At 42.5% G+C, this 26,823-nt stretch overlaps 1 protein-coding gene across 3 annotated transcripts in view; it reads left to right on the forward strand.

The window, feature by feature from the left end:
* AFG2A (AFG2 AAA ATPase homolog A) overlaps positions 1-26,823 on the forward strand; it is a 621,949-nt gene that overhangs the window by 279,160 nt on the left and 315,966 nt on the right. For all 3 annotated transcript variants that reach the window (XM_073603630.1, XM_073603610.1, XM_073603621.1), the window contains one exon: positions 10,903-11,026. In XM_073603630.1, the coding sequence (XP_073459731.1) occupies positions 10,903-11,026 (124 nt within the window). The remainder of the gene's footprint in view (positions 1-10,902; positions 11,027-26,823) is intronic.

The following is a 26,823-nucleotide window of genomic DNA, read 5'->3' on the forward strand; positions in this document are numbered from 1 at the left end:
GGTTGTGACGGGTGCCTTGTTTGCTACCCCCAAGATATATAGCACCAGCTGCCACTGCCCCAGACCCTCACTCCATTGGCAGCACAGTGGTCTCACTGTGGTATCAGGGTTCACAGCAACCTGTAGTGCTTGGCACAGAAGGGCTTCCCCACCCTCTTTACAGTAGTAGGGGTCATGAGTACCTCTTTGGGGGTTCTATTTTACAACACGTTAGATCACAAATGGAGGGGAAAAGGGTCAGCTGGACTTGCTAGCTTAGGTTCCGCACATAGCTCCAACAGGGCTGGTAGTTTATCCACACAGGACCCTAGTACCCTTTTTTTTCTGATGCCCACAGGCTGGCTCCCTGCCTGCCCCTGACCATTTTGCTGTCCCTTGGGCCACATAATCTTCCTTTTTTATCCAGAGAGGATTTTTCTTCCAAAATGTCACAATTCATGAGCAGAATCTCAAGATTTATAGAGGCTATCGATAGTCACGACCGTGCCCCTTTGGCTTCCCCTCCTGAATCAGTCTTTGACTTTACCCTTGAGCCAGACACATTACCTGAGGAGGAAGTAATAGTTGAGGATGATACTCCCTCTCCTTTTGAAGAATCAGTTCAGGATGATACGCCCATAGCAAAGATTTCATCCAAGCTTAAAGTGGTTGTAAACCTCAGTCATGAAATTTTAACTAAGCACATATATCTGTAGTTTTTACTTGTCTTTCTCCAAAGCTCTAAGTGTCATTTCTCTGTGGTGCTTCATTCCTCTGTTATCAGCATGAGTCACTTCTGAGACGTTTTCCCAACACATAAGATAAAATTTGTGTCGGGGAGGGAGATAAGCTTGTGTACTCAGAATACAACTTTGTGTGTTCCATCTTCCTATGTGGAGGGTGGGGTGGGGGTGGTGTCCCTTTCCTTCAATTTGCTCTCACACAGTGTATAAGAGCTCTAACTGCAATTCCCCACCCCCTCCTCTGTACTCCTCTCAGATGCATAAGCATTTTATCACAAATCTTCACTTTTGTAGGAGGATTTGTTTCATCTCCTTGTATCATCTGAGGCTTTACTTCGCTGGGTATATGCAAGGGTTTACAACCACTTTAAGGGTACCATGGCTACCCTTATTGATGCAGTGCACTTCTACTTAGCGTTAGAACACCCTGAGTCTGCTTACGCCAAAATCTTTAACTTGGGGTCCCCTAAATTGGCACTATAAAGGTCGGTAGCTCTTGTTGCTGCTGTTCAGTAGCTCAGGTCTCAAGAAGTTTTTACCCTTGTTCCAGAAGAAGAACTCTTCCAGGGCTTCTACTGGTACCTTTTTATGGTTCCCAAACCAAATGCAAGAGTCCAACCCATTCTAGATCTAAAGACCCTCCTAACTGGTTCAAAAGTTCTGATGGAAAATGCCAGGTCGATCATTGCCTCTCTCCTGCCAAGGAACTTCAGTAGACATTTGGGATGCTAACTTGCACATTCCCATCTTTTTACTATTGTTATCTGCGTTTTGCAGTGGACAATCAGCATTACCGATTTTTCACCCTCCCCATTGGTCTCTCCACGCCCCACTCAGTTTTTAGCTAGGTACTTGCCCTGGTCTTAGCTCTGTTTTGTGTTAAATCGATTCATATTGTGGGTTACCTGGACAATATCCTGTTAAAGGATCAGCCCTCCCTATCCCCGTCAGCCAGTATCTAGCAGACAGTGCAGACTCTGCAGGGCAAGTGTACTATCCTGCTTCTCTGCCGCTGGCTTTAATGGCTTGGCTGTTAAAGCCACACTTCCTAAGAGATAGGGGCCTGTAGAACCACTTTACTGTCCACTTTATTTCAAAAAGCTTAAGTCAGGTTTAAGAATTACAGTCTTCGTGGTAAGACATAGGGTCAGTGAATATCACATCATCAAATAACAGCAACAAAATAGAAACCAGTTTATTACAGTTAGTGTACAAATAGCATACATATGTTGACCAACTAAAACCAACATGGTAATTTCTGAAAGTGCATCTTAATCCAGAGAATATGTTTTACATTGAACCAATGGCAATTAGTAAACAAGAAACAATGACAAGACAAGAACGAAGACCAGCTATATCATCCACATCAATCTATATCATACCTTGGGAAGGAGGGGGGTAGGAACAGAAGGGGAGGCACTGGGGATAAACCAAGGGGTGGTGTTTAGAAAGAGTATGGTGGGTGGGGTTCAGATTCCCCAGAGTTGAGAGGTATTGTATGGGTTTTATGAGGGTGAGCATGTTAAGGTTGGGCTTGAGAGTGAGAGATGGGAAAGTAAGAAGTGCTGGCTCGGGATATGGGGGTTATAGAATATCTCAGACTTTTTCCTTGTTTCTTTAAGAATTTCTGTTTTCCCATGGATCAAGCTCTTACTGGTTATTGTTGTTGTTTAGTATCCTGTAGAATTCTGCAGAGTCTCCAAAATTCAACCAGCAGGCCCAGATTTTACAGAATGTGGTGAGGGTGTCTCTAGCCTGATGGACGAGGTCCTCCATTTCTGCAGTTTTATTAATACAATGAAACCATTTAGCTGTGGTAGGTAGTTTTTTTCCTTCCAATGTAGGTGAATGCACATTTTTGCCGCATTAGTTACTTGAAGGACCGGGGACCTTTTATATGCCACTGAGGTATGGAAGTGTGGTGTAGGAGAAATTAAGTGGGAGTGTAATCCGAGGAGTAGGTTGTGATGCTAGATATGAGGCTGTGCACCTATTTCCAGAAGGGTTGTATTACTGGACAGTCCCACCAGATATGGATTAATGAGCTGGGTACTGTGTTGCACCGGCAGCAAAGAGGTAATACAGTTCGATAGAATTTGTGAATTTTATCTGGGGTTCTGTACCATCTCAAGTGGATTTTGAACCCATTTTCCTGTGTGGATACATTCGTCGAGGCATTGTGGATGTGGGTGTAAACATGCTCCCACTCCTCTGCTGTGAGATCCCCTTCCCATTGTGACCTTGTTCAATTTGGAGTCACAGTTAGAGAACATGAGTGCAAACAGATCGGATATCAGATTTCTTTGGGTTTCAGATCTAGTACAAAGCGCTTTAAAGGGAGTACAGTCTCTACACCATGTGGAAAGGGGTTTAGAGAATTGGTTAGGAAGTGTCTTATTTGCAGATGAGTGAAGAAAGTGATTCCTGAAAATCAGAAGGATAAGGTGTTGTACGTCAGAAGTTAAACTTTGTTGAATTCATTTTCAGCCTGGATGGGCACCCCCGATTCAGGGTTGTTGAGAAACAATTCTGAGAGACTAGGGGGGGAACACCAGGTTTAGTTTGATTGTGGTTATAAGGCCTGGGGAGGACGAGAGATTCAGTTTCCCACATGCTACCTTGAAGACTTGGAGCGTGGGATCTGTTAAGTGATGGGTAGCGCTATCTTTCGAAATCAGGTTCAACCTAATCCATGGGAGATGTCATACTGGGGTCTGAGAAAATGAGTTCTCTAGTTTCACCCATGCTGTGGTTTCACCCTAGCAAGATGGCAAGCCCAATAATATTTATATATGTCTGGGAGGCCTATACCCCCTTTCAGTTTGGGAGTTCATAGCTTGGGCATTTGGTGTGCGATATGAAATGTGTGCACATTTGTTTGTAAGGTGTGAAGAACGCTGGTGGTATTTTGCTAGGGATAGTTTGCAGGAAATAAAGTACTATTGGGAGGATATTCATTTTAATAATAACAATAATGGCTGCTCTCCCAAACCACGAGAAAGGTCCAGAAGTCCATTTCTGCAGGTTTTGTTGGATCATTTTTAGGAGTTGGAGAAAAATTCTGGTGTAGAGGTCAGTCAGTTTTACAGGGAGCTGAACTCGAAGATAGGTTATGGCGTGTGGTTCCCACCCAAAGGGAAAGTTATTCTGGTATTATACTAAGGTGGCTTGAGGAAGGGAAACGTTTAGCGCACGGGATTTAGAGAAATTAATTTGTGGGTTCGACAAGGTTTTGAATAGCAAAAAGTCTTTTAACAGGTTAGTAATGGTGAATGGGATCAGTAAGAAACACCAAGATATCATCTGCGTAGCCTGCCAATTTGTGCGAATGTCCTGCTACTGTACATTGACACCTTTAATATCGGGGTTTATTCTTAATCTGCGAAGGAGAGGTTCTTGGGTAAGGACAAAGATGAGGGGAGAAAGGGGACATCCCTGGCCTGTTCCATTCGATATGGAGAAGGCGTTTGACAGGTGACCGTTAACTTGGACTTTTGCCATAGGTGTAGAGTTTAATGCTAGGATGGAATTTAGCATGCAATTTGGGATGCCAGGTGCTTTGAGGGCTTCTGTGATGTAGTTCCAGGCCACTCTGTTGAACGCTTTAGAATCACTTTAAATATACAGTTAAAAGTATTTTATATCTGTAACGCTACCTCCAAAGGATGGTAATGTGGGTTCTCTGTTCTGCACCTCGACTCCAAGAAAAGTAAAAAAATAAAACCCCTTTAACAAGCCTGCTTAAATTAAAGTTACTGCGAGCACTTATAAGAACATGAGTTATAGATACCTTTAACTCAGCTGTGACCTAGCACCAGGAAAAAGACACAAGACCGTTGTAGTGGTAAATAAACTAAATGTATTGGTAGGGGTTAGAATAAATAGTGGTTTGAGCATAAATAGGCACACTGAAGATAGGTCTAGACACAGTCCCCTAGACAGTATAACCACTATGACAAGATAACTTAGAATAGAGTTCCATACCACTAGACTAGAATTAACTAATGAATAAGCAAAGTCATCAATAAACCATGCATACAAGCATTAACTGCAATGTTAATAATAATACTACACAGGGCCGTCTTTAACGCAGGGCAAAAGGGGCAGCTGCCCTGGGCCCTGTCATTGCTGTGGGGCCCAAAGCAGCTGCCACTTAAGCCCTGCGCTGCCCGCAGTTTTTGCGGAGTAGCGGGGGGAGCCGATCCCCCCTGCTCTCCCAAGCGGCTACATTCATTATACAGGAGAGCGGGACAGCTGCGGGCTTCATGTGTTTGAGCCCGCTCGTCCCGCTTCTCCCTCTGTCAGGAGCTGCGGAGTGCGGACCCTAGTCAATGACAGAGCGAGAGCGGCGCTCTGTGTTCCTCCCGCCCCCGCCCCCGCCTGGCAGACCTGTGTAGCACACAGCCGAGTGAAGTTTTCTGGCTGTGTGCTGGGTCTGATAGCCTGGGACTGTGTGTGTTCGTTGCACCGCCGTGTGATCAGGTAAGAAAGAACAAGGTGAAGAGAAGGGGAAGAGGATTCATTTGTGCAAAGATGTACATGGGGGTTACAGAGATGGACATGGGGGGGTACAGAGATGGACATGGGGGTACAGAGGTGGATATGGGGGGTACAGAGGTGGACATGGGGGTACGGAGGTGAACAGAGGCGGTGGGGGGGTACAGAGGTGAACATGGATGGGGGGTACTACAGAGGTGGATAGGGGGTACAAAGGTGGACATGGGGGGGTACAGAGGTGGACGGAAAGATATAGAAGTGAACGTGGATGGGGGTAAAGAGCAGAACACAGAGGTGGATGTGGGGTACAAAGGTGGACGGAAAGATATAGAGGTGGACATGGGGGGGGGGGGTACAGAGGTGGATGGGGGATACAGAAGTGAGCTGTGGATGGGGGGGGGCAGAGGTAGACAGGGGATACAGAAGTGAGCTGTGGATAGAGGGGTACAGAGGTGAGCTGTGGATAGAGGGGTACAGAGGTGAGCTGTGTATGGGGGGGGACAGAGATAGACAGGGAATACAGAAGTGAGCTGTGGATGAGGAAGCAGAGGTAAGCAAAGTGATGTGCAGAGGTGACCAATAAATAGTTACCTTGCGGGAGGGAGGAGGATATGCAAGTACTGCCCCTTGTGCTGATTTTTTTCTGTGCCCTGTATGATACAAACACCTCAAAGTACACACCCCCAATCCGTGTGTGTCATCCTGGACTCCTATCTCCCCCCTTCCCCCATTATCTTGAACTCCCCCATCTCCCCCCCCCCCCAATCATCCTGGACTCCCATATCTCCCCCCCCACCCATCATCCTGGACTTCTCTATCTCTTCCCCCCATCATTATTATACAGGATTTATATAGCGCCAACAGTTTGTGCAGCGCTTTACAACATGAGGGCAGACAGTACAAGCAGAATACAATGCAATACATAAGTTTACGTGTTTGTTTTGTTTTTTCGAATGTTGGGGTGGAGAGACAATTTGCATGGGGGGGGCCCAAGAATTTTTTTTGCCCAGGGCCCAATCAATAGTAAAGACGGCCCTGATACTACAACTAGTCCAGATTGTTTAGTTTGCTGACTATGTTTTTTGCACATTATAGAGCATTGTTCCCTTCTATCTTTGTGGTCTACAAAACACTTTCCCATGTTATGGGGAAGAGAAGGCAGTCTTACAGGTCCGTGTAGCCTAACGCACACTCCTTCCTAAGGTGATAGCACTTATCAGTACAGTTGTCATGCTAGGACGGGAAGTGTGTTAATGGCAGGATTTCCAGTTATGAATAAAGGAAAAAAGTGTGAAACCAACGCAGCCACACGTCTAAGAACATGTGAGCTGCAAAACTATCAATATTTGTTTGTTCACTTAAAAAAATACCCTAATTTTTTTTAATGATCATAGAACTGCATTTATTGGTGTTGTTATATTTTTCAGTAGTTCAGCTTTAAGAGAGAAATTACAGTAGATCAGTAGAAAAATGACATCACTTGCATAGAAGTTTTTTTAGAATCTGAATACACTAATTGCCTGGCTTGGACCATGTATAAAGAGGAAGAAGAGATGGGCTCTGGGAAGAAAGTCTTATGGGATACTAGTAGGAGACTTTCTTAGCCCATACAGTGGGGAGGGAAAGTATTCAGACCCCCTTACATTTTTTTACTCTTTGTTATATTGCAGCCATTTGCTAAAATCATTTAAGTTCATTTTTTTCCTCAATGTACACACAGCACCCCACATTGACAGAAAAACACAGAAATGTTGACATTTTTGCAGATTTATTAAAAAATAAAAACAGAAATATCACATGGTCCTAAGTATTCAGACCCTTTGCTGTGACACTCATATATTCAACTCAGGTGCTGTTCATTTCTTCTGATCATCCTTGAGATGGTTCTACACCTTCATTTGAGTCCAGCTGTGTTTGATTATACTTATTGGACTTGATTAGGAAAGCCACACACCGGTCTATATAAGACCTTACAGCTCACAGTGCATGTCAGAGCAAATGAGAATGATGAGGTCAAAGGAACTGCCTGAAGAGCTCAGAGACAGAATTGTGGCAAGGCACAGATCTGGCCAAAGTTACAAAAAAATTCTACTGCACTTAATGTTCCTAAGAGCACAGTAGCCTCCATAATCCTTAAATGGAAGACATTTGGGACGACCAGAACCCTTCCTAGAGCTGGCCGTCCGGCCAAACTGAGCTATCGGGGGAGAAGAGCCTTGGTGAGAGAGGTAAAGAAGAACCCAAAGATCACTGTGGCTGAGCTCCAGAGATGCAGATGGGAGAAAGTTGTAGAAAGTCAACCATCACTGCAGCCCTTCACCAGTTGGGGCTTTATGAAAGAGTGGCCCGACGGAAGCCTCTCCTTAGTGCAAGATACACAAAAGCCTGCATGGAGTTTGCTAAAAAAAAAAAACACCTGAAGGACTCCAAGATGGTGAGAAATAACATTCTCTGGTCTGATGATACCAAGATGGAACTTTTTAGCCTTAATTCTAAGCGGTATGTGTGGAGAAAACAAGGCACTGCTCATCACCTGTCCAGTACAGTCCCAACAGTGAAGCATGGTGGTGGCAGCATCATGCTGTGGGGGTGTTTTTCAGCTGCAGGGACAGGACGACTGGTTGCAATCGAGGGAAAGATGAATGAATGAACAGGGATATCCTGGACGAAAACCGTCTCCAGAGTGCTCAGGAACTCAGACTGGGCCATAGGTTTGCCTTCCAACAAGACAATGACCCTAAGCACACAGCTAAAATAACGAAGGAGTGGCTTCACAACAACTCCGTGACTGTTCTTGAATGGCCCAGCCAGAGCCCTGACTTAAACACAATTGAGCATCTCTGGAGAGACCTAAAAATGGCTGTCCACCAACGTTTACCATCCAACCTGACAGAACTGGAGAGGATCTGCAAGGAGGAATGGCAGAGGATCCCCAAATCCAGGTGTGAAAAACTTGTTGCATCTTTCCCAAAAAGACTCATGGCTGTATAAGATCAAAAGGGTGCTTCTACTAAATACTGAGCAAAGGGTCTGAATACTTAGGACCATGTGATATTTCAGTTTTTCTTTTTTAATAAATCTGCAAAAATGTCAACAATTCTGTGTTTTTCTGTCAATATGGGGTGCTGTGTGTACATTAATGAGGAAAAAAAAAATGAACTTAAATGATTTTAGCAGGCTGCAATGGCTGCAATATAACAAAAAGTGAAACATTTAAGGGGGTCTGAATACTTTCCGTCCCTACTGTATATGTTTTTTTTGCTCAACCAACAGGTTGAATGAAAAAATTACTTGATTTCCCCATCCACACACTTAGGCCCCTTTCAGACATACGACCGTTCGTCCGTTTTTCATCCATCCGTTGACGGATGAAAAACGGACATCAATGCATTCCTATGGAAAAACGGATGATCATTCATTTGCATCCATTTTCATTCACTTCTGCCAACATCTGTTTTTTTTCATCCGTCAAAAAAAAAATGGAACAGACAAAAAATGAATGTTAGCAGACAACATCCGCTTACATCGGATCCGCTGACATCTGTTTTTAAACCCTTTTTTCCACCTCACTATATATTAGCCAGTTGCTAAGGAAGAGGCCGGGAAGCCAGTCACCGCATCTTTAACAACTGATGAGTCCTCAGCTGTCAGCTGAATGTAAAAAAAAAAAATTGCCGGCAAAAAAAAATTGGGAAAAAAACAGCGTGGGGTCCCCCAGGTCCAAACCAGGCCCTTCAGGTCTGGTATGGATTTGGAGGGGACCCCCCACGCCAACATTTACAAAAAAATGGCGTGGGGCCTCCTAGCCATGGGGCGTGACCATCCGATGAGGTCAAAAGGGGCGGGCTCTCCGGGTGACGTCATCTAATGGCCTCGCCCCATGGCTATATAAGAGATGTCAGACAGCGGGAGACAGCCTCAGGAGAACGGCTTTTTTTTTTTCTTTTTAGTGGGTAAGATGGCAGTGGGAGAAGACGGCATCGGGAGAGCTGGCTCCGGGAGAAGACTGCTCAGAGCTATTTTTTTAACAAAGGATTTGCCAAAAACCAGCTCTTGCCAAAAAGGGCTATTTCTTTTTACATTTCGCTGCTTTCTGGGGTGAATCGGAGGGGTACAATGTACCCGATACCCATGCACATGGGGGGTGGCAGCGGGAGAAGACGGCATCGGGAGAGCTGGCTCGGGGAGAAGACTGCTCAGAGCTATTTTTTAACAAAGGATTTGCCAAAAACCAGCTCTTGCCAAAAAGGGCTCTTTCTTTTTACATTTCGCTGCTTTCTGGGGTGAATCGGAGGGGTACGATGTACCCGATACCCATGCACATGGGGGGTGGCGGGTTCTGGGGTCCCTTTGTTGTCGGGAAGAGGTTGTCGGAAAGAGACCCTTGTCCCCATCAACATTTCCCCAAAGCACTCACCCCCCCTTGTTGAGGACATGTGGCCTGGCATGGTTCAGGAGGGGGCGCTCGATTGTCCCCTCCCTTTCCTGACCTGCCGGGCTGCATACTCAGCCTGGTATGGATTTTGGGGGGAACCCCATGCCTCTTAAAAAAAAATTGGTGTGTGGGGGTGGGGGCCCTCCGAATCCATACTAGACCTGAAGGGCCCGATATGGACCTGAGGAGGGGACCCCACCCCCACACACCGATTTTTTTATTCGCAATTTTTTTTTTTGCCGCCAATTTTTTTTTTTACATTCAGCTGTCGGCAGGGAACCCCGCTGACAGCTGATGACTCATCGGTTGTTAAGGATGTGGCGGCCGGCTTCCCGGCTCCCTCCTTAGCAACCAGCTATATACAGTGTTTGAAGTTCAGTTCAGCCACTTTTTTTTACAAAAAAATGACCCAAAAATGGAACTTCCGCTTTAAGTGTTAGTGACCCCCTGACATGCCACATTTGGCATGTCGTTTTTTTTGGGGGGAGGTACCCTGTTTTTAGAGGCACCTTGCTCGCACTTCCTCCTCTGGCACCACGGCGCCGGAAGGAAGAGCACCTTTCCCCTCTCCCTCCCTGCAATCTTCTGGGACACGTCACAGGGCGCAGAGCAGCTCGCGCATGTGCAGTGCGCGCCCGGCTGTGAAGCCACAGCTGGGCGCATACAGTTAGAATGCTGGCGCTGCAGAGAGGAGGGAGAGAGGAGCAGGGCTTCCTGTGCCTGCAGCGCTGGATTGTAGGACAGGTAAGTGTCTGATTATTAAAATTCAGAAGCTACACTTTTTGTAGCTGGTGACTTTTAAATGGGTGGAACTCCGCTTTAAGGTGGATGGGAGTATCCTCCTCCCCACTGAGCCTTTCTATTCTGACAGCGGGGAGACTTCCCTACCATCAGAATATACTGATCAGCGCTGCCAGCCACAGTTGGCGGCACTTTATCAAGCAATGTATTCCAAGAGATATTGGGCTTCTGTACAACCACCCTGCCCATACATGGATCAAAATATTGATGCATGCATGGCTGGCTTTAAGGGACATCGGTATCTTTATTTGTTTGAAGTTGAACAAAGTGCTCTGTTTCTGTTCCTTTTTTTTTTTGTCACTTAGCCAGGCAACTATTTGACCTATGTCATTTAGTAAGTCTCTTACAAACTTTAATTCAAGACCAGTGTTAGTACTATTATAAGACAATATGTTATTTCTTGATATTTGCAATTTCTTATGTTAAATTTATGTTTTTCTTCAATAGTTCGGGGTCTGGGAATGTAGCTGACCGTGTTCTAGCACAGCTGTTGACAGAAATGGATGGAATAGAACAACTAAAAGATGTGGTAATATTGGCAGCCACCAATCGTCCCGACTTGATAGACAAGGTAAGTCTTTTCTAATAGTAGAATATTGAAGAAAGTGTGCAATAATACAGGTAATAATGGTATTTAATGTGAATTCTTTTTTGCATTTCACAATCTGTAGATTTATTTGCATTTTCGCCACATTTACATGCAGAGCAAGGTGTCCAACAAAAGTGATAATTTCTCGGGTTGGGACAAACTATAACACTGCCAGGGGTGCTTGAGGAGTTGCAGCAAGCTTTCTTTAAAAAGAAGATTTAAATCATACAAATAAATAGTAACCATTATAGGGACTGTTGGCAGTTTTATGGTTTGTCCCAACCTTTGTCATTGACCTGGACAGCTTGGTCTGCATATAAATGTGGAGAAAGTTTGATAAAAGCATGAAAAAAATAAAAGAAACATGTAAAATGATTTTCCTGGGTAATCCTTAAAAACCTAGGGTTTCAGTTTCCAATTTTGCACATGCACCACACCTTTGCCAGTTTAGATTAAATTATAAGTCAAATACTTTAAACAAATGACAGTTTATATGCAGCAGTTTTGTCCCTTGTTTTTTGTGGTTTCCCCAACCAACAGTTTGGTAAATAAATGTGATATATGACAAATGTAATCATCTTTGCTGTTCCAGAGTCTCAATAATCACTCATATTGTATAATGTAACTGAAATAATACAGCTTATATACTCTGATAGAATTTAGACAGGAATATTTTTTTACTTGAGTCTGTTTAACAGATCCATATTGTAATGCTGTTGTAGATGCAATTTTCAGTTTTTTTTTTTTTAATTAAAAAAAGCATCTGATAATTTACTGTGCACCTAATTGTAAATGTACATTTTTTGGGATTACATGTAAACCATCAACAGGTTGAAAATAGCCAGTTGCCTATGTGTTTACATAATCTGCAAGACTACATAAATCTCATGTGTACATGGTTCTTATTCTTGTATTTTGGGAGCTAATTTTAGCTGTCCGGACTCTGAAGATAATGAAAGTGTCATATCCACAGAGTACTTACAGCCTCAATGCAGGAAGTAGTGAGAGCTAAGAAATAGGATTACTTTGTCTCCCATTGAGCTGGATGTAAATGTCAGACACATTAGCCTGGATGCAAAGGACAAGGCACAAAATAAACGTAGAGGCTATGGTCTGTGATGGCACCCTGGGGCCCTTGACAGCCTTTCTCCACCTTATCATGGAGTGTAGAAAAGATGCATCCTCAAGTGTCCAATTTACATAAGAATGACAGGATGTGATTGGACAAATGAAGATGAATGAAAGGCAGTGATGTCAGCCAGGGCTATTGTCTGAAGATGGATGGGGGGCCTGAGTTCCATCAAGCTTCAGGGGCTTCCTCACAGCTCAGAATAGCAGCAGAAAGGACACTACTACACAAAGGAGCTCATTGAATGCCAGACAGATGGGAGTTTATATTTTCTTAGTAGCTGTCATTCGCTGTGATCTTGTAGAGCTAGATTGTCTTCATTAAAATAAACATTTGCGTGACAGGATCATGAAAGATTTCTTGGGTACATGAATAAAGGGTAGAAAAACACTTATTCTCTTGCTGTCAGTTTAAGGTAAAATCTTATCATGTCTTAATCAGGTGAATGCACTGTACTGAATGCTTGCCGATGCCCTCTTAACGTTCCTAGACAGTACTGTGGTAGATACAAACTGAACTCTATGCAGATGTTAAAACACCATGGACCAGGAAAAAAATGACATTTGTAATACCTGAATTTGGCCTGAAGTCAGGCTCCTCTAATCCCCTGTACAGCAGCGCTCAGTCTAGTGAAAGGGAGGGGCAACCCTTGGGGCATTCAGGTGTAATGGATTCATCAAGCTGCTGCTGATCTATTACTATCTTGCCATTGTCTGGGTGGCAGGGAAGTGAGTTGTGTGCAGTATAAGTAAAAGTGTAAGCTGCAACTATCAAGTTTCCCAAACTTAGAGGGACAACCTTACCTATCATATGTCAGTTTATAATTAGAGAATACATAATTGACAAGTTGAGTAAGTAAATAGATAAGTAAGGGGATTTTTTTTAAAAAATAGCTTTACCAGCATAAAATAACAATAAAAAAAAACCTCATGCATGAGTTAGCCGTGTAAACAATATAGAAGTACCCAGAGCAGGGAACTCCAGCTTAAGCTGGGTATAATGGGATCCGGTTCAGCAGAAACTGGCTGAATTTTGATCTGTGTTTAGCCTTCCCTGTTCAACAGAAGCCATTCGTTAGACCTGCTTTAGTTGAATGGTACTGCTGGAAAACCTAAATTTGATCAGCCACTGCAACCAATGGCTGCAGCTGTGATCAGTGTATTCTGACAGGGGAGACTTCTCCCCTGTCAGAATACAATAGCACAGAGGGGGAGATCCCTACTTCCATATCAGAAACCAGAGTTTTTTTGTTCATCCTGCTGGTAGAATGGAAAAAAAAAAAAAAACTCAAAGTGTGTACCCAGCTTTAGTTTTCAGGAAAGTGTTAATCTGTGACCAGTAAAGATTAATATGAGGACAGGATCAAAACACGTGGAAGAGGTCAGCAGGTGTGTTCATGTATCCTATTGCTATTCAAAGAGGATAATCATTCTGGTTTTTGTACTAATTTGATGACATCAAATTAATGCAACTTTTTTTATTGTAATTTGTTTTTCTAATAGTAAATTCTACATACACAGGCAGATTTATAATCTTGAAAAGCCATTACATGATTGGTGGGAATAATAAATATTAAAAGTACTAAACAGCAGACAAAATATTCTTAATTGTAAAGTCCTGTCAATTGGTATTTCTTCATCTCTTTGCCCATAAGTACTGATTTTAATAGTTTGAATACCATTTATCACCCCTGCGAGACAAACTATTGTAAATTGTTTAAATATTGTCACATTTATGGGTAGCTGTAACTGCAAAGGGATCTCCTGTGGCTAGTCAATAACTAATAAGATGACTGATGCTGGCATATAATCAAACAGTTGTGTATTGTATTGTCATATAAAGCCGTATATGGATCGAATTTTGGCAGGTTCAGCAGGGACTAGTTGAATTTCGGTCAATGTATGGGCACTCTAGCCGTACAGAAGTTGGTCTTCTGTACAACCAGCATGTTGGGTTTTTCCCAATCAATCAGTGCCTCTGGCTATAGCCAGTAGCACTGATCATTGTATTCTGTCAGCGGGAAAGTGTGACATCTACTAGCATAAGGAATTTTGTCCAGAAAATGGGTGCTGAGCCTGGCTGATGTCTAAATAACGATAGCAGTGGGCTTCCAATGAGAGGAATACTAAGATCTGTGAGAAAGGTAATAAATACCTGTAAGAATTAAACTTATAGACTGCTTAATATGCCTGCGCTTGCATGAAAAAGATCTGCTGAATATAAATTGCTGGTAACCAAATCTGGGCAATTTTCAGCATTTCCTTCCCGCCCATTACATACCCTCGGTTGAGCAGAACATCTGTGTTTATGGATGTACTGGTAGACATAAATCCTTTATGGTCTGAATATCACATCCAGCTGCCATTTGGTGTCTATTGGAAACTCAAGGGGAAGTGGAAGTTCTGGATCAAGGTCTTTAACCTTTGACAAGGATTCATTGGTCAAGCCTAATGGCATTGGTTCAGCAACTCTCCACAAAATGAGGAACTCCAAGCAGTGGGAGCAACTCAACTCAAGAAATCCCAAAATAAACAAGTAAAAAGAGAGGCAAACAGTCATCTTTAGAGGCCAAAATCCATTAATAATAACATGAGTAACAATAGTGAAACAAATGGCAGCCAATTATTTTCTGGGCCAAAAATCCCCCTTTCGTCAGGGTTAGATTCTGGTAGGAAGAATGTATCGTAAGTGGTGATGCCTGAATCACACGCGATTATGCCTGTCTTTACAGGTGATTGTGCCAGTAATGACAGCTACATATTTTTTTTTTCACTTAGTCATCATTGCTGGCACAATCACCTGTACACACAGGCATAGCCACTGTCAATACAGGCATCACTACTTGTGATGCATTTTGTCTGCCAAACTAACATATTATTAAAGGACTTTAGACTCTTGAGATGACGGTTTGGCACTCTTTTGACTTGTTTATATTGAACACTCAAGTCTGTTTTCAATCTTTGCTTGACACATTTCATCATCAATATATGCAAAACATGATTATGTATTGTTAATGTTTGATATTGCTTTTTGATGCTAACTCTTTGGTCATAGATTTTCTAACAATCAACTACTTGCTTTTAGGCTCGGTTCACACAGGGACGACTTGTCAGGCGACCTAGTCGCCTGACAAGTCGCCTCCCGTTCTGTGCTATGGAACCGTTCTAAGGGGAGCGACGCAAGTCGCTCCGACTTAGAAAAAGGTTCCTGTACGACTTCGGGGGCGACTTGGGGCGACTTGCATAGACTTCTATACAGAAGTCGTTTTGCAAGTCGCCCGGGCAGTCGTGTGCAGGTCGCCTCGGTGAGGCGACCTGCAAGTCGTGCCGCCTCTGGTGTGAACCGAGGCTTAAAGAGACCCTGTTATTCAAATAAAAAGTAACAAATAGATATACATGTGAAAGAGGACTAAAAACTTACCTTCCCCTCTGCCTACAAAGAAACCAACACTACCTGGGCCTACCCTAATCCTGGGGTCAGCAACCCATTTATCACAATCTACCTGTCGATCATGAGCAGGTGACGCGTAAACCACAATCCTTCCTTGCCGACTCCCAGAACCTGGGCAGGAGGGGCGCCGTTAAGTGGATCTGATCTATATTTTACTCCTGCAGCCACTGAAAGTTTGCTTCTCCTCCTCTCTCTCCTGTCGTCATTCAGCATCAGTAGGAGGAAAATACAGAGGATCAGAACCAGTATATGCCACCCCCACCGCTCCTACAGTCCCTATTCCTCTTCTTTTTTTCAATACCAATCACTCAACATGTTCCTTCATAACTGAAGCATAGTAAACTGTGTTTTGAAGGCTTCATTTTGTGAATGAACAGGAAGCTGCTGAGACATCGTGGGTCTGTTTAGGCCCCTTACATTTCACCAAAGCCTCCAATAGGGCTCCTAAAAAAGTTGTAAAAATAGTATTGTAAAAAAAATTGTAACAAATATTTAAAAAAATAATAAAAAAATGAAAAACTACTGACACCGTCCACTGCCTTACTGACACCAACCACTGCCCTGCTGACTGACCAAGTCCACTGCCCCACTGACACGTCCATGTTTTAATGCATTTGAAAATGTTTGTTTAAGTTTATTTACAAGAGTGTGTTTTTTTTTCATGCACACGCATGTGTGTTTGAGCTCTGGGGTGCACACCCTAATGCAATAGGCTGCGCACACCTATGGTATGTCAATTTAGAGTTTTTTTTCATTTATAGACAGGGATGCTTTAATGCTGTTAATGCTGAGTGCTGTTTTCTTGTTTAAAGGTTGAGAAGATATTACTCTGATATGCCAAAACAAAAAAATATTTAACAGCATAAAATCTCAATCTGTCATACTATATGAATCCTAAAAAAGCCTTGTAAATACTCAGTTAGTACATACTAGCTGACAGTAGGTGGCATTGCTGGAAGTCAGCCAAGATTCCGTTGCTCACATCACTGAACACCTGAAGGACAACATCCTTCTAACACTCAGCAGAGGGATTTTTATTGCAACTTCCACAAAATGGTGTTCCTATAATATTTTTTAAGGTTTTGGCAAAGATTTTTCTTACAATGTGCATGTTAGTTACTGTAGATCTTAAAAATAATAATGTAAAGGTAACTAAACTGTCTCAGGATGGCAAAAACAGCTATTGCATACAAATGTATATTATTATTTTTCGTAGTAGTAGTGTATAATTTTCCTCTGTGTAGCAGAATGGATAGCACAGTTTATGGTAAGAAAATGAATACTATTTCTTGGGACATTTTCCAAAAATGTTTTAAATTATTGTAAACCCCAAAAAGCACTGTAAAATTAATCTTTCTACATCTCCCAAGTTTAGCATTGACAATGAAGTATATTTTTACACACTGTAACAAAGTGTTGCAGACCAACTTAAGAATAAATGCCCATTTTGTTTGTTTTTTTTTTGACCTGATGGCATATGTCATCAGCACATAAATCCAAAGCATCCATGCATGTAGCCCATTTGGATAACAGTCACACACAAAGTTTAAAGAAGGAAAATAAACCTTAGTTCACAGGAAGTTACCAGTACACATTTCTGGCAAGATCAATATGTATTTTCTGTACATGGTGGAAATATTCTTAGCCTTAAAAAAGGAAAGTAATGCAATCACCACATCTAAGGACTGGTAAGCTGCAATTTATTACACTTTTAATCTTGATGCATTTACTTTGTTAATTTTGTGCTTTGCTGTGCTGAGTTGTAGTGAGCTTTTTGGTAGCTCAGTGGACAATCCAAAATGGTCCCATTGAAATTTACCTGCCAAATGGACCATATCATATTTCTTATTCTTTAAATTTCAGTTATGTACTTTACAGCCGATTAGTTTGCAAATTCATCTTGCACAGCATAATTGTTAACCATTTGGTAACCATGTGCTTTATATTATTTAACGTAATATTAAAGGTGATTTTTAGTTTTTTTTAAAATAACAAACATGTTATACTTACCTGCTCTGTGCAGTGGTTTTGCACAGAGCAGCTCAGATCCTCCTCTTCCTGGGTCCCCCACTGGCGCTCCAGGCCCCTCCCTCCTGCTGAGTACCCCCAGAGCAAGCAACTTACTAAGGGGGCACCTAAGCAGGCTCGCTCCCAAGCCACTGTTCTACATGTCCATTCACACACAGAGCAGCAGAGCAGAGGCAGCCAATGGCTTCAGGTGCTGTCTCAGCCAATGAGGAGGGAGATTCCCTGGAGAGCGGAGGCTCTGGTGCACATTGTTGGATCATGATGGGGCTCAGGTAAGCATTAGGAGGGATGGGAGGGATGCTGCACAGAAAAGGTTTTTTTACCTTCATGCATAGAATGTATGAAGGTAAAAAGCCTTGAGACTTTAAAACCACTTTAAGGGTACAGTATTGTAATCATTAGACTATGCTAAATAAACAAACTGGTCTCAGATAAGCATAACATTAGCCATGTTGTTATCAATGGTATAAGAGGAAATGTGACATAACCAGAGTGTAAAGTGTTTCTACCAGCAGGGTGATGGAACATAGATGGCTTTGTCTGGTAATTTCCATTTCCCTGTCATCACTGTAGTTGGGTTTTTACTTGTTCAAAACTTATTACAGTGCTCTAGAAAACAGAGGGCTTTTCCCAAAGTATAGCTAATAAATATTTCCCAGGTGTTCAGCAGTGATTTTTTTAACTGCTTGATTGTCAGAGCTTTAAAGAAGAGCAGTAAATCAGTGGCACAATCCTGCAGGCCCAGGTATAATAAAACAGGGTGGTGACAGCTGAAGAACACTGCCACTTTTTTGGAGATTTATTGCAGAGAGAAGAGAGCTTGCCTATGGAAATCATTCTCCTTCATTAGAGGGGAACTGAAAAGCTAAATTATATGTTTTTTTTAAGAAGTATGTATAAATAACTTTTATATTGTATATGGACATCAGGAAAGGAAACGCCAGCATAAGACATGGTTTATTTAATAAGGCAAAATGGCAGCCAAGCAAAGATTCTTTATCTAGGCATATTGTATAAGTTTGTGAAGACCCAACATCCCCCAGATGGTCTGCACAAAGGTATTTAAGTATGCCTGTCCCCCCCCCACCGACCCCCATTGCTTAAACTGGCTAAAAATGGCCAGATCAGGAGGATGCTATCTATTATTTATGGGCCCCTTGAAGGGCATCACAAGTGACCCAGCAGTTTATAGATACGGTGCCTTGAAAAAGTACCAACACAAATTGGCACATAATTGTGAAATGGAAGGAAAATTATAAATGATTTTCAAATTTTTTTTACAAATACAGTGCCTTGAAAAAGTATTCATACCCCTTGACATTTTCCACATTTTGTCATGTTAATCTCAAAAATGTAAATGTATTTTATTGGGATATTATGTGATAGACCAACATGAAGTGGAAGGAAAATTATAAACGGTTTTCCAAATGTTTTACAAATAAATATCTGAAAAGTGTGGCACGCATTTGTATTCAGCCCCCTTTACTCTGATCGTGGAACCTTCAGAAGTCACCTAAATAGTAAATAGCGTCCACCTGTGTATAATTTAATCTCAGTATAAATACAGCTGTTCTGTGAAGCCCCCAGAGGTTTGTTAGAGAACCTTAGTGAACAAATAGCATCATGAAGGCCAAGGAACACACCAGACAGGTCAGGGATAAAGTTGTGGAGAAGCTTAAAGCAGGGTAAGGTTATTAAAAAATATCCCAAGCTTTGAACATCTCACGGATCACTGTTCAATCCATCATCCAAAAATAGAAAGAGTATGACACAACTACAAACCTACCAAGACATGGCGGTCCACCTAAACTGACAGGCTGGGCAAGGAGAGCTAATCAGAGAAGCAACCAAGAGGCCCATGGAAACTCTGGAGGAGCTGCAGAGATCCACAGCTCAGAATCTGTCTACAGGACAACTATTAGTCATGCACTCCACAAATCTGGCCTTTATGGAAGAGTAGCAAGAAGAAAGTCATGGTTGAAAGAAAGCCATAAGAAGTCCCACTTTCAGTTTGCGAGAAGCCATGTGGGGGACACAGCAAACATGTGGAAGAAGGGGCTCTGGTCAGATGAGACCAACATTTAACTTTTGTGCCTAAAAGCAAAATGCTATGTGTGGCAGAAAACTAACACTGCACATCACCCTGAACAAACCATCCCCACTGTGAAACATGGTGGTGGCAGCATCATGTTGTGGAATGCTTTTCTTCAGCGGGGACAGGGAAGCTGGTCAGAGTTGATACTTTAAATGAGATATTTCACCAAAAATAAATATGAATGTTGCCATCATCCCTAATATAAATTTGCTCATTGGGGTTCCCCCATAGGAAAATTGGGACTTTAAAGGCAACTCAATATTGTGGAAAAAACAATGAATTAAAATTCAATATATTTTTATTTAGTCAATGTTTTTTAAAAAACAACAATAATCGGTGCATGGGATTGTTGCAACCGACAGAGTGGTCAGAGTTGATGGGAAGAAGGATGGAGCCAAATACAGGGCAATCTTAGAAGAAAACCTGTTAGAGTATACAAAAAGACTTGAGCCTGGGATGGAGGTTCACCTTCCAGCAGGACAACGACCCTAAACTTACAGCCAGAGCTACAATGGAATGGTTTTGATCAAAGCATATTCATGTGTTGGAATGGCCCAGTCAAAGACCAGACCTAAATCTATTTGAGAATCTGTGGCAAGACTTGAAAATTCACAGATGCTCTCCATCCAATCTGACAGAGCTTGAGCTATTTTGCAAAGAAGAACGGGCAAAAATGTCTCTCTCTAGATGTGCAAAGCTGGTAGAGACATCTCCAAAAGACTTGCAGCTGTAATTGCAGCCAAAGGTGGTTCTACAAAGTACGGTGGAACCTTGGATTACGAGCATAATCTGTTCCAGGAGAATGCTTGTGATCCAAAGCACTCGCATATCAAAGCGAGTTTCCCCATAGAAGTCAATAGAAACAAACATAATTCGTTCCACATTGACTTCTATTGCTTGCACTACTGCATGTGGCCAGAAGTGTTGGGGGGGGCGGAGAGACTCGGAAATACTCGGAGACCACTCAGCTTCACTCGGAAATACTCGGAGACCACTCAGCTTCACTCGGAAAGGCTCGGAAACACTCGGAAACGGAGTGTTTCAGAGTATTTCTGAGTATTTCCGAATGGCTCCGAGTGTCACTGGCGCCCCCGCACATCTGGCCAAATGCAGTTCTGCACACCGAGTCAGGATTTTAAAAAAATAATAGCTCGTATTGTGAAACGCTCGTTAACCGCGTTACTCGCAATCCGAGGTTCCACTGTATTAACTCAGTGGGGCTGAATACAAATGCACGCCACACCTCAGATATTTATTTGTAAGAAAAAATGAAAACCATTTATCATTTTCCTACCACTTCACAATTATGGTCTATCACATAAAATCTCAATAAAATACAGTTTTTGATTGTAACATGACAAAATGTGGAAAATTTCAAAGGGTATGAATACTTTTTCAAAGCACTGTACTTCCCCTTCACTCGTCAACTAGGAGCATAGAGAAGTATCCAGTAATTGGGAGCATGGAGAGCGTGCGACTTGTTCCTCTTACTGCTGCATGATAACATTGGTGATTGGCTGCTCAGATGAATAAATTACAGAGGGCTAAATCTCTCCACCAGTGCCCCTGCACATTAAGTTTAATTGGCAAGGTTGTGACCCACTGTTTAATGTGGCCACAGCATTAGGATGGCCCCAAGCTCAGCTAGTGTGTAGCTAGCCAAGTCATTATACACAGATATGCACCCGTGGAGCTGCTGGAAGTGCAGAATAGAAAGAAAGCCCGAAAAGCCACAGCTCTGTGCACAGCATTAATTATGATATGAAAGCAAAAGCACATTTAAAGAGGATTGAAATCCAAAACATTATTTTTAAAATTTCAATAGCTTTTTTTTTCTATACATATTTTTTTTAATTTTGTTAAATATACTTAATGCAGGTCTTTGCATAACATACAATAGTTTTTGCATATTTAAAGGAGGAAACTGCAATGTGTTGGCACATTTCAATCCTGCTCCCTCTTCTTATGAAGAATGTAACAGTAGGAGTAACCCTTTCACATGGACTTGTCCGTGTACTGGCTCCGCGGGGGATCGCTCCGTCGATCCCCGCTGAGCAGGCAGATGACAGGTCGGTCTCTGCACACTGTGCAGGGACCGACCTGTCAGAGCGCCGCTCTCCTCTATGGGGGATCGGATGATGACGGACCGTAGAGTCTGTTTTCATCCGATCCGATCCGCCATACGGATGGAAAAATACTATCTGTGGACATTTGGAACACTCAAAACTCCAGTCAGTTCTCTCAGCAGTAGCCAGAAACTACTTTAGGGAGATCTCATGACTGGAGTTGTGAAGAAGAATAGTATTCTACTAGGTAACCAGTCCTCCATATTGCATGTGCAATAGAAATATCACGTTGGCAAATAAAACATGGTATTAGTTCTAGACATCTTTAAAAAAAAAATTACATTTATTTTCTTACTAGAATATATGATATCTCCTATTAATGTCAGACATAACTCATAGCTTTCATGTCTCCAGGCGAATTCTGCACAATGTAACAGCTTATTACCTTTCCCAAGTTTATCAGTGGGATGTTATCTTGTGCATTACAAAGATTGAATGTACCCAGTGCACCTTTTATCTTTATCTTCTACAGGATGTGTGCAATAAGTGCTAACACAGACTGTAATCAGACTGCGCCTGAAGACGTGTCCTGTATATATAGTATGCGTGTCCTGTATATATAGTATGCCTGTGTTGGTATAATACCTGTAAATGGTATGGTGTTGTGTAGAACAACACCTATGTGTGTTTATATCACTAGAGTGCACTAGAGTACAAAAGTATGCGTTATAGGTAGGTACCTTTTGTATTTTGTCAGAATTTCTGACCTTTGTTTTTAAACTGAAAATATTTTATTATCAGTAAGGTTTAGATTGAACCTATACATAAATGTTATCAGTTTGACAATTGACATAGCTTTTATTAACATTTAAATATGGGGACACTTTAAGGTGCCTAATGAAAAGGGTTTTTTCTCTGCCCAAGCACTGGCCTGTTTTTGAGCCACCTTTGAATTTTGAGTCCAAGAGATATCTAATTAGATTCAAATTGCTGTGAAAGAATAAAAAGCTATACAATGACCACAGAGTTATGCGAATACAGTTCTTGTATATCCACTTTGATTGTCAAAGCTTGATATGGCCATTAAGCAAGATTGGGTAAACCTGCTGCTGTTTGGGTTACTTGCATCTGAGATTGTAATTTGCTTATATATGATTTACATTCAGCCGCTTGCTAGTATGCAGTTACCTATTCCGGCAGGACCTGCTTATACAGCTCTCTGTCTGCAGGGCAACCCACTAGGTTGCTTATCCCACTAAAGTGGTGCATATGACCGATCAGTCTGTATCTGACCCATCACAACAGCTCATCCTGGGCTTGTGAAGCCCTGGCTCTGGTTGGAGGTGATCTACTTTTCCTTTTGAGGTTGCTGCTTTTCTTGGGACATTCAGCAGAGATGGATGATGTCACCATGGAGGTTTCCAAACAGAACCAGGTGCATTGTCTTCCCTGGGAGGATTGCAGTGAAAATAAACATAGGCAGTGACGTCACTAAGCTTGGTGTCACCCAGTGCGATAAAACAGGGTGTCACCCCCCTCCACCAACTATTCCCCCCCCCCTCAGTACAGGCTCCCGTTCCCATAGTACAGATCCCACTCTCCATTAAGTATTGACCCCCCCCTTCATCAGTACAGACCCTTCCCTCCCTAAGTACAGACCCCCTTCTCTAGTAAGTATAGCCTCCCTCAGTACAGACCCCCCTTCCCCAAGCATAGTCCCCCTCATTGCAGACCTCCCTCCCTCAGTAGAGACCCCCATCTCCACTAAGTATAGGCCCCTTTAGTCAGTACAGACCCCCTTCCACCAATTATAGTCCTCCCTCAGTACAAACCTCCATCTCTCAGTACAGACCCCCTCCTCCATGAAGTATAGACTCCCCCCTCCACCAAGTATAGGCCCCCCTCAGTATAGACCCCCCTCCCTTAATACAGATCCTCCTCCTTCAGTACAGACCCCCCCTCCTTCAGTATAGACCCCCTCCTTCAGTATAGACCCCCTCCCTCAGTATAGACCCCCTCCCTCAGTATAGACCCCCTCCCTCAGTACAGACCCCCTCCCTCTATGTAGATCCCCCTCCCTCAGTACAGACTCCCTCCCTCAGTACAGACTCCCTCCCTCAGTACAGACTCCCTCCCTCAGTACAGACCCCCCTCCATCAGCATAGACCCCTTCTCCCTCAGTATAGACCCCCTCCCTCAGTACAGACCCCCCTCCATCAGTATAGACCCCCTTCCCTCAGTATAGACCCCCTTCCCTCAGTATAGATCCCCCTCCCCTCAGTATAGGCTCTCCTCCCTCAGTATAGACCCCCTTCCCTCAGTACAGACCCCCTCCCTCAGTATAGACCCCCTTCCCTCAGTAAAGACCCCCTCCATCAGTATAGACCCTCCCGCCATCCCTCAGTATAGCCCCCCCCCACTCCTTGCACCCCCATAGCAACACCACTGAACAAAGGGGTTGGGGATAGCAGTGAAATTACTTGAGTTACTGGGTGTGTGGAGCCTGAAGGAAAATAGAGAGACTAGTTCCCCATCTGGTCTGCGGCACTTTTGATTGACAGTAGATGGCAATGAGCAGATTTGAAAGACTCGATTTAACTGAATAGCGGCCATGGCTTTGCCCACTGCCATGCACTGTCAGTCAACAGCAAGGCAGGCCTGATAGGGAAACAATCGCTCAATTCCCCTTTAGGCCCCGCCCACCACAGTACAAAACTCCTCAGTCATTCACCTGTCAGTGTGGTGGATGCAGTGGCCAGGGAGGGAGGGAGCACCTTGAGGAAGGAGTGTACTGATCACTGTAAATTAACATATTAAATTGGCACTAAACCCTTCTATCCTTTACAGCAAAGAAAGCTGACTTGAATAAAACTTTTGGGAAACTGTTAAATCAATGGGTTTACTTCCATTTTAAGGCACTGTGGCTGGTGCTTAGAGAACATTAATTTACATTCCATTTTGGAACAAGGCACATGCATCGGTCTAATGCTAATGATTGAGAACCAAACATGATTCCGGATAATGTGATCATTGCATTAGCCAAACCTGCCTTTTGCAAGCCTGCCAGCTGTCGTTCTGCCTTACACAGAGGCACATTGACAGTTAAAGTGACAGACAGACTGCAGCTGTCACAGTACATTACAGTGTGTAATACAGTATAAATCAATATAAAAAATAAAAAAATGATCAAAGGCCTATCAAACCTTAAAAATAAAAAATAAATTTAAGTGGGTAAATTAGTCCTAGAGTTATTGTCTGGTATGATATTGTTTAGTGCCCTATATATAGTGCCCATATATATGGATAGATGAAAAAAATTGCCTCCTTTGAGTAATTCATAACAGAAAAATGTGATGTCCTATTGAAGAGTTGTATTGGAAGGAAAACAAAAAATAAGAAACCATGCACCCCAAAGCACCTGTTGCAGCTCACCCCAGAGCTAAGTAACACAGGGACCATGCATTGTCCATGCATTTTATACATCGTGGTATGTTGGAAGCCTATTTAAATGAACAGGCTGTCTTAAAGCAGCACATATTAACAGGAAAGATAACAATTAAATACTGTTCTTTAACATGTCGCAATGCAACCCTTAAGCTAGCTTCACACCTATGCATTTCCGCAACATGTTCATTTCAACTCACCTGCACTACTACGAAAAGATAGTGCAGGTCTCAATCTAGGTCATTTGTGGTGCATTGGCAGCCTATATTTAAATAGGTTGTATCAACAAAATGCATCAGACCAACATTAGACCACAGGTGTGAATGAGACCTAAAATATAAAGTACTACGCTGTGTATAAATGTACACACAGTACTATATTGAAAGATGTGCATATACCATATGACTAAACTTTGTTATAATTATTATAATAGTTAAATTGAGAATTCACCTGATACACCTTGACGCAGCTGGCTAGCTCAGCATTTACTGTAGTGTATGGAATAAAAATCCTTGATTCTGTATTGTGTTTTGTAGATTTTCCTTTTTTATGGGTGCACATAGAATAAATAGTAATATGTATTTTATATGGCAATACACTTTCAGCTGCTTCAGTAGATTACTTAATCCTTCCCCTTTTCATTACATTAGCAGAAAAGATTCAGTTAATTCCTCCGTTCTTTTAGCCATTATAATTTGTTCACAGCAGTATTCCAAAATGTCTCAGCTATTTATCTGCGCAACCTCCAGCTGTGCCTCATAATGATGAATTCCTGCTGTCACTTCTTCCTGTTTGTATACCATTCTCCCAGTTCTCTCTTTTACTTTTTTTGTTTCTGTTCTGTTTCTTCTTTTTTTTTTCATTTTAACTTTGCGCTTGGACCTGATTTGCAAATAATACTTTTGTGTGTTGATTGCCTACATCTTTTCCATCGAGTCATGACATTGTTAAGTTGCAGTTGATTATTTAGTTACATGATAATAGCAATTGCAAGTGTATGTAGTTACAGTATTGCAAACAGTTCTGTTTTCTTTTTTAATCTTTTGTTGGGTCCAGAAATTTAAAACAGGTAAACCTTGTGCTGAGGTGAGTAGACTTATCTTAACATGTTTGGTCTTTATAAGGTATATCTTCACAGATTTTGTTTTCTTAAAATGGTTCTAAAGCCTAAACATTTTATACCTTAATTCATTCCCTGCATTAAGGTAAAAAATGTTTCAGCATGTGTGTGTTGCCCCCAAAGGCTTGCTTTGCTGAAAGCAGTGGGAGCCGTCCTGAGACAAGGGAGCCGGGGGGGGGTGGGGTGGGCGAGCCTCACTGTCTGTGTCTATAGACGCTGGCAGCGTGGCCACAGGTGTGTCACCATGGAAAGCTGCTTCCTATGGTGGCACACAGAGAAGAGGAGGAGCCAGGAGCGCTGCCCAGGGGACCACAGAAGATGAGGTTCTGGCAGCTCTGTGCAATACCATTATGCAGAGCACGTAAGTATAACATGTTTGTTATTTAAAAACAAAATCTAACTTTACAAACGCTTTAAAGGTGGCCATACATGTATTGAAATTTGTCC

Source organism: Aquarana catesbeiana, linkage group LG01 (assembly GCF_042186555.1).
Source record: "Aquarana catesbeiana isolate 2022-GZ linkage group LG01, ASM4218655v1, whole genome shotgun sequence".
Lineage (NCBI taxonomy): Eukaryota > Metazoa > Chordata > Amphibia > Anura > Ranidae > Aquarana > Aquarana catesbeiana.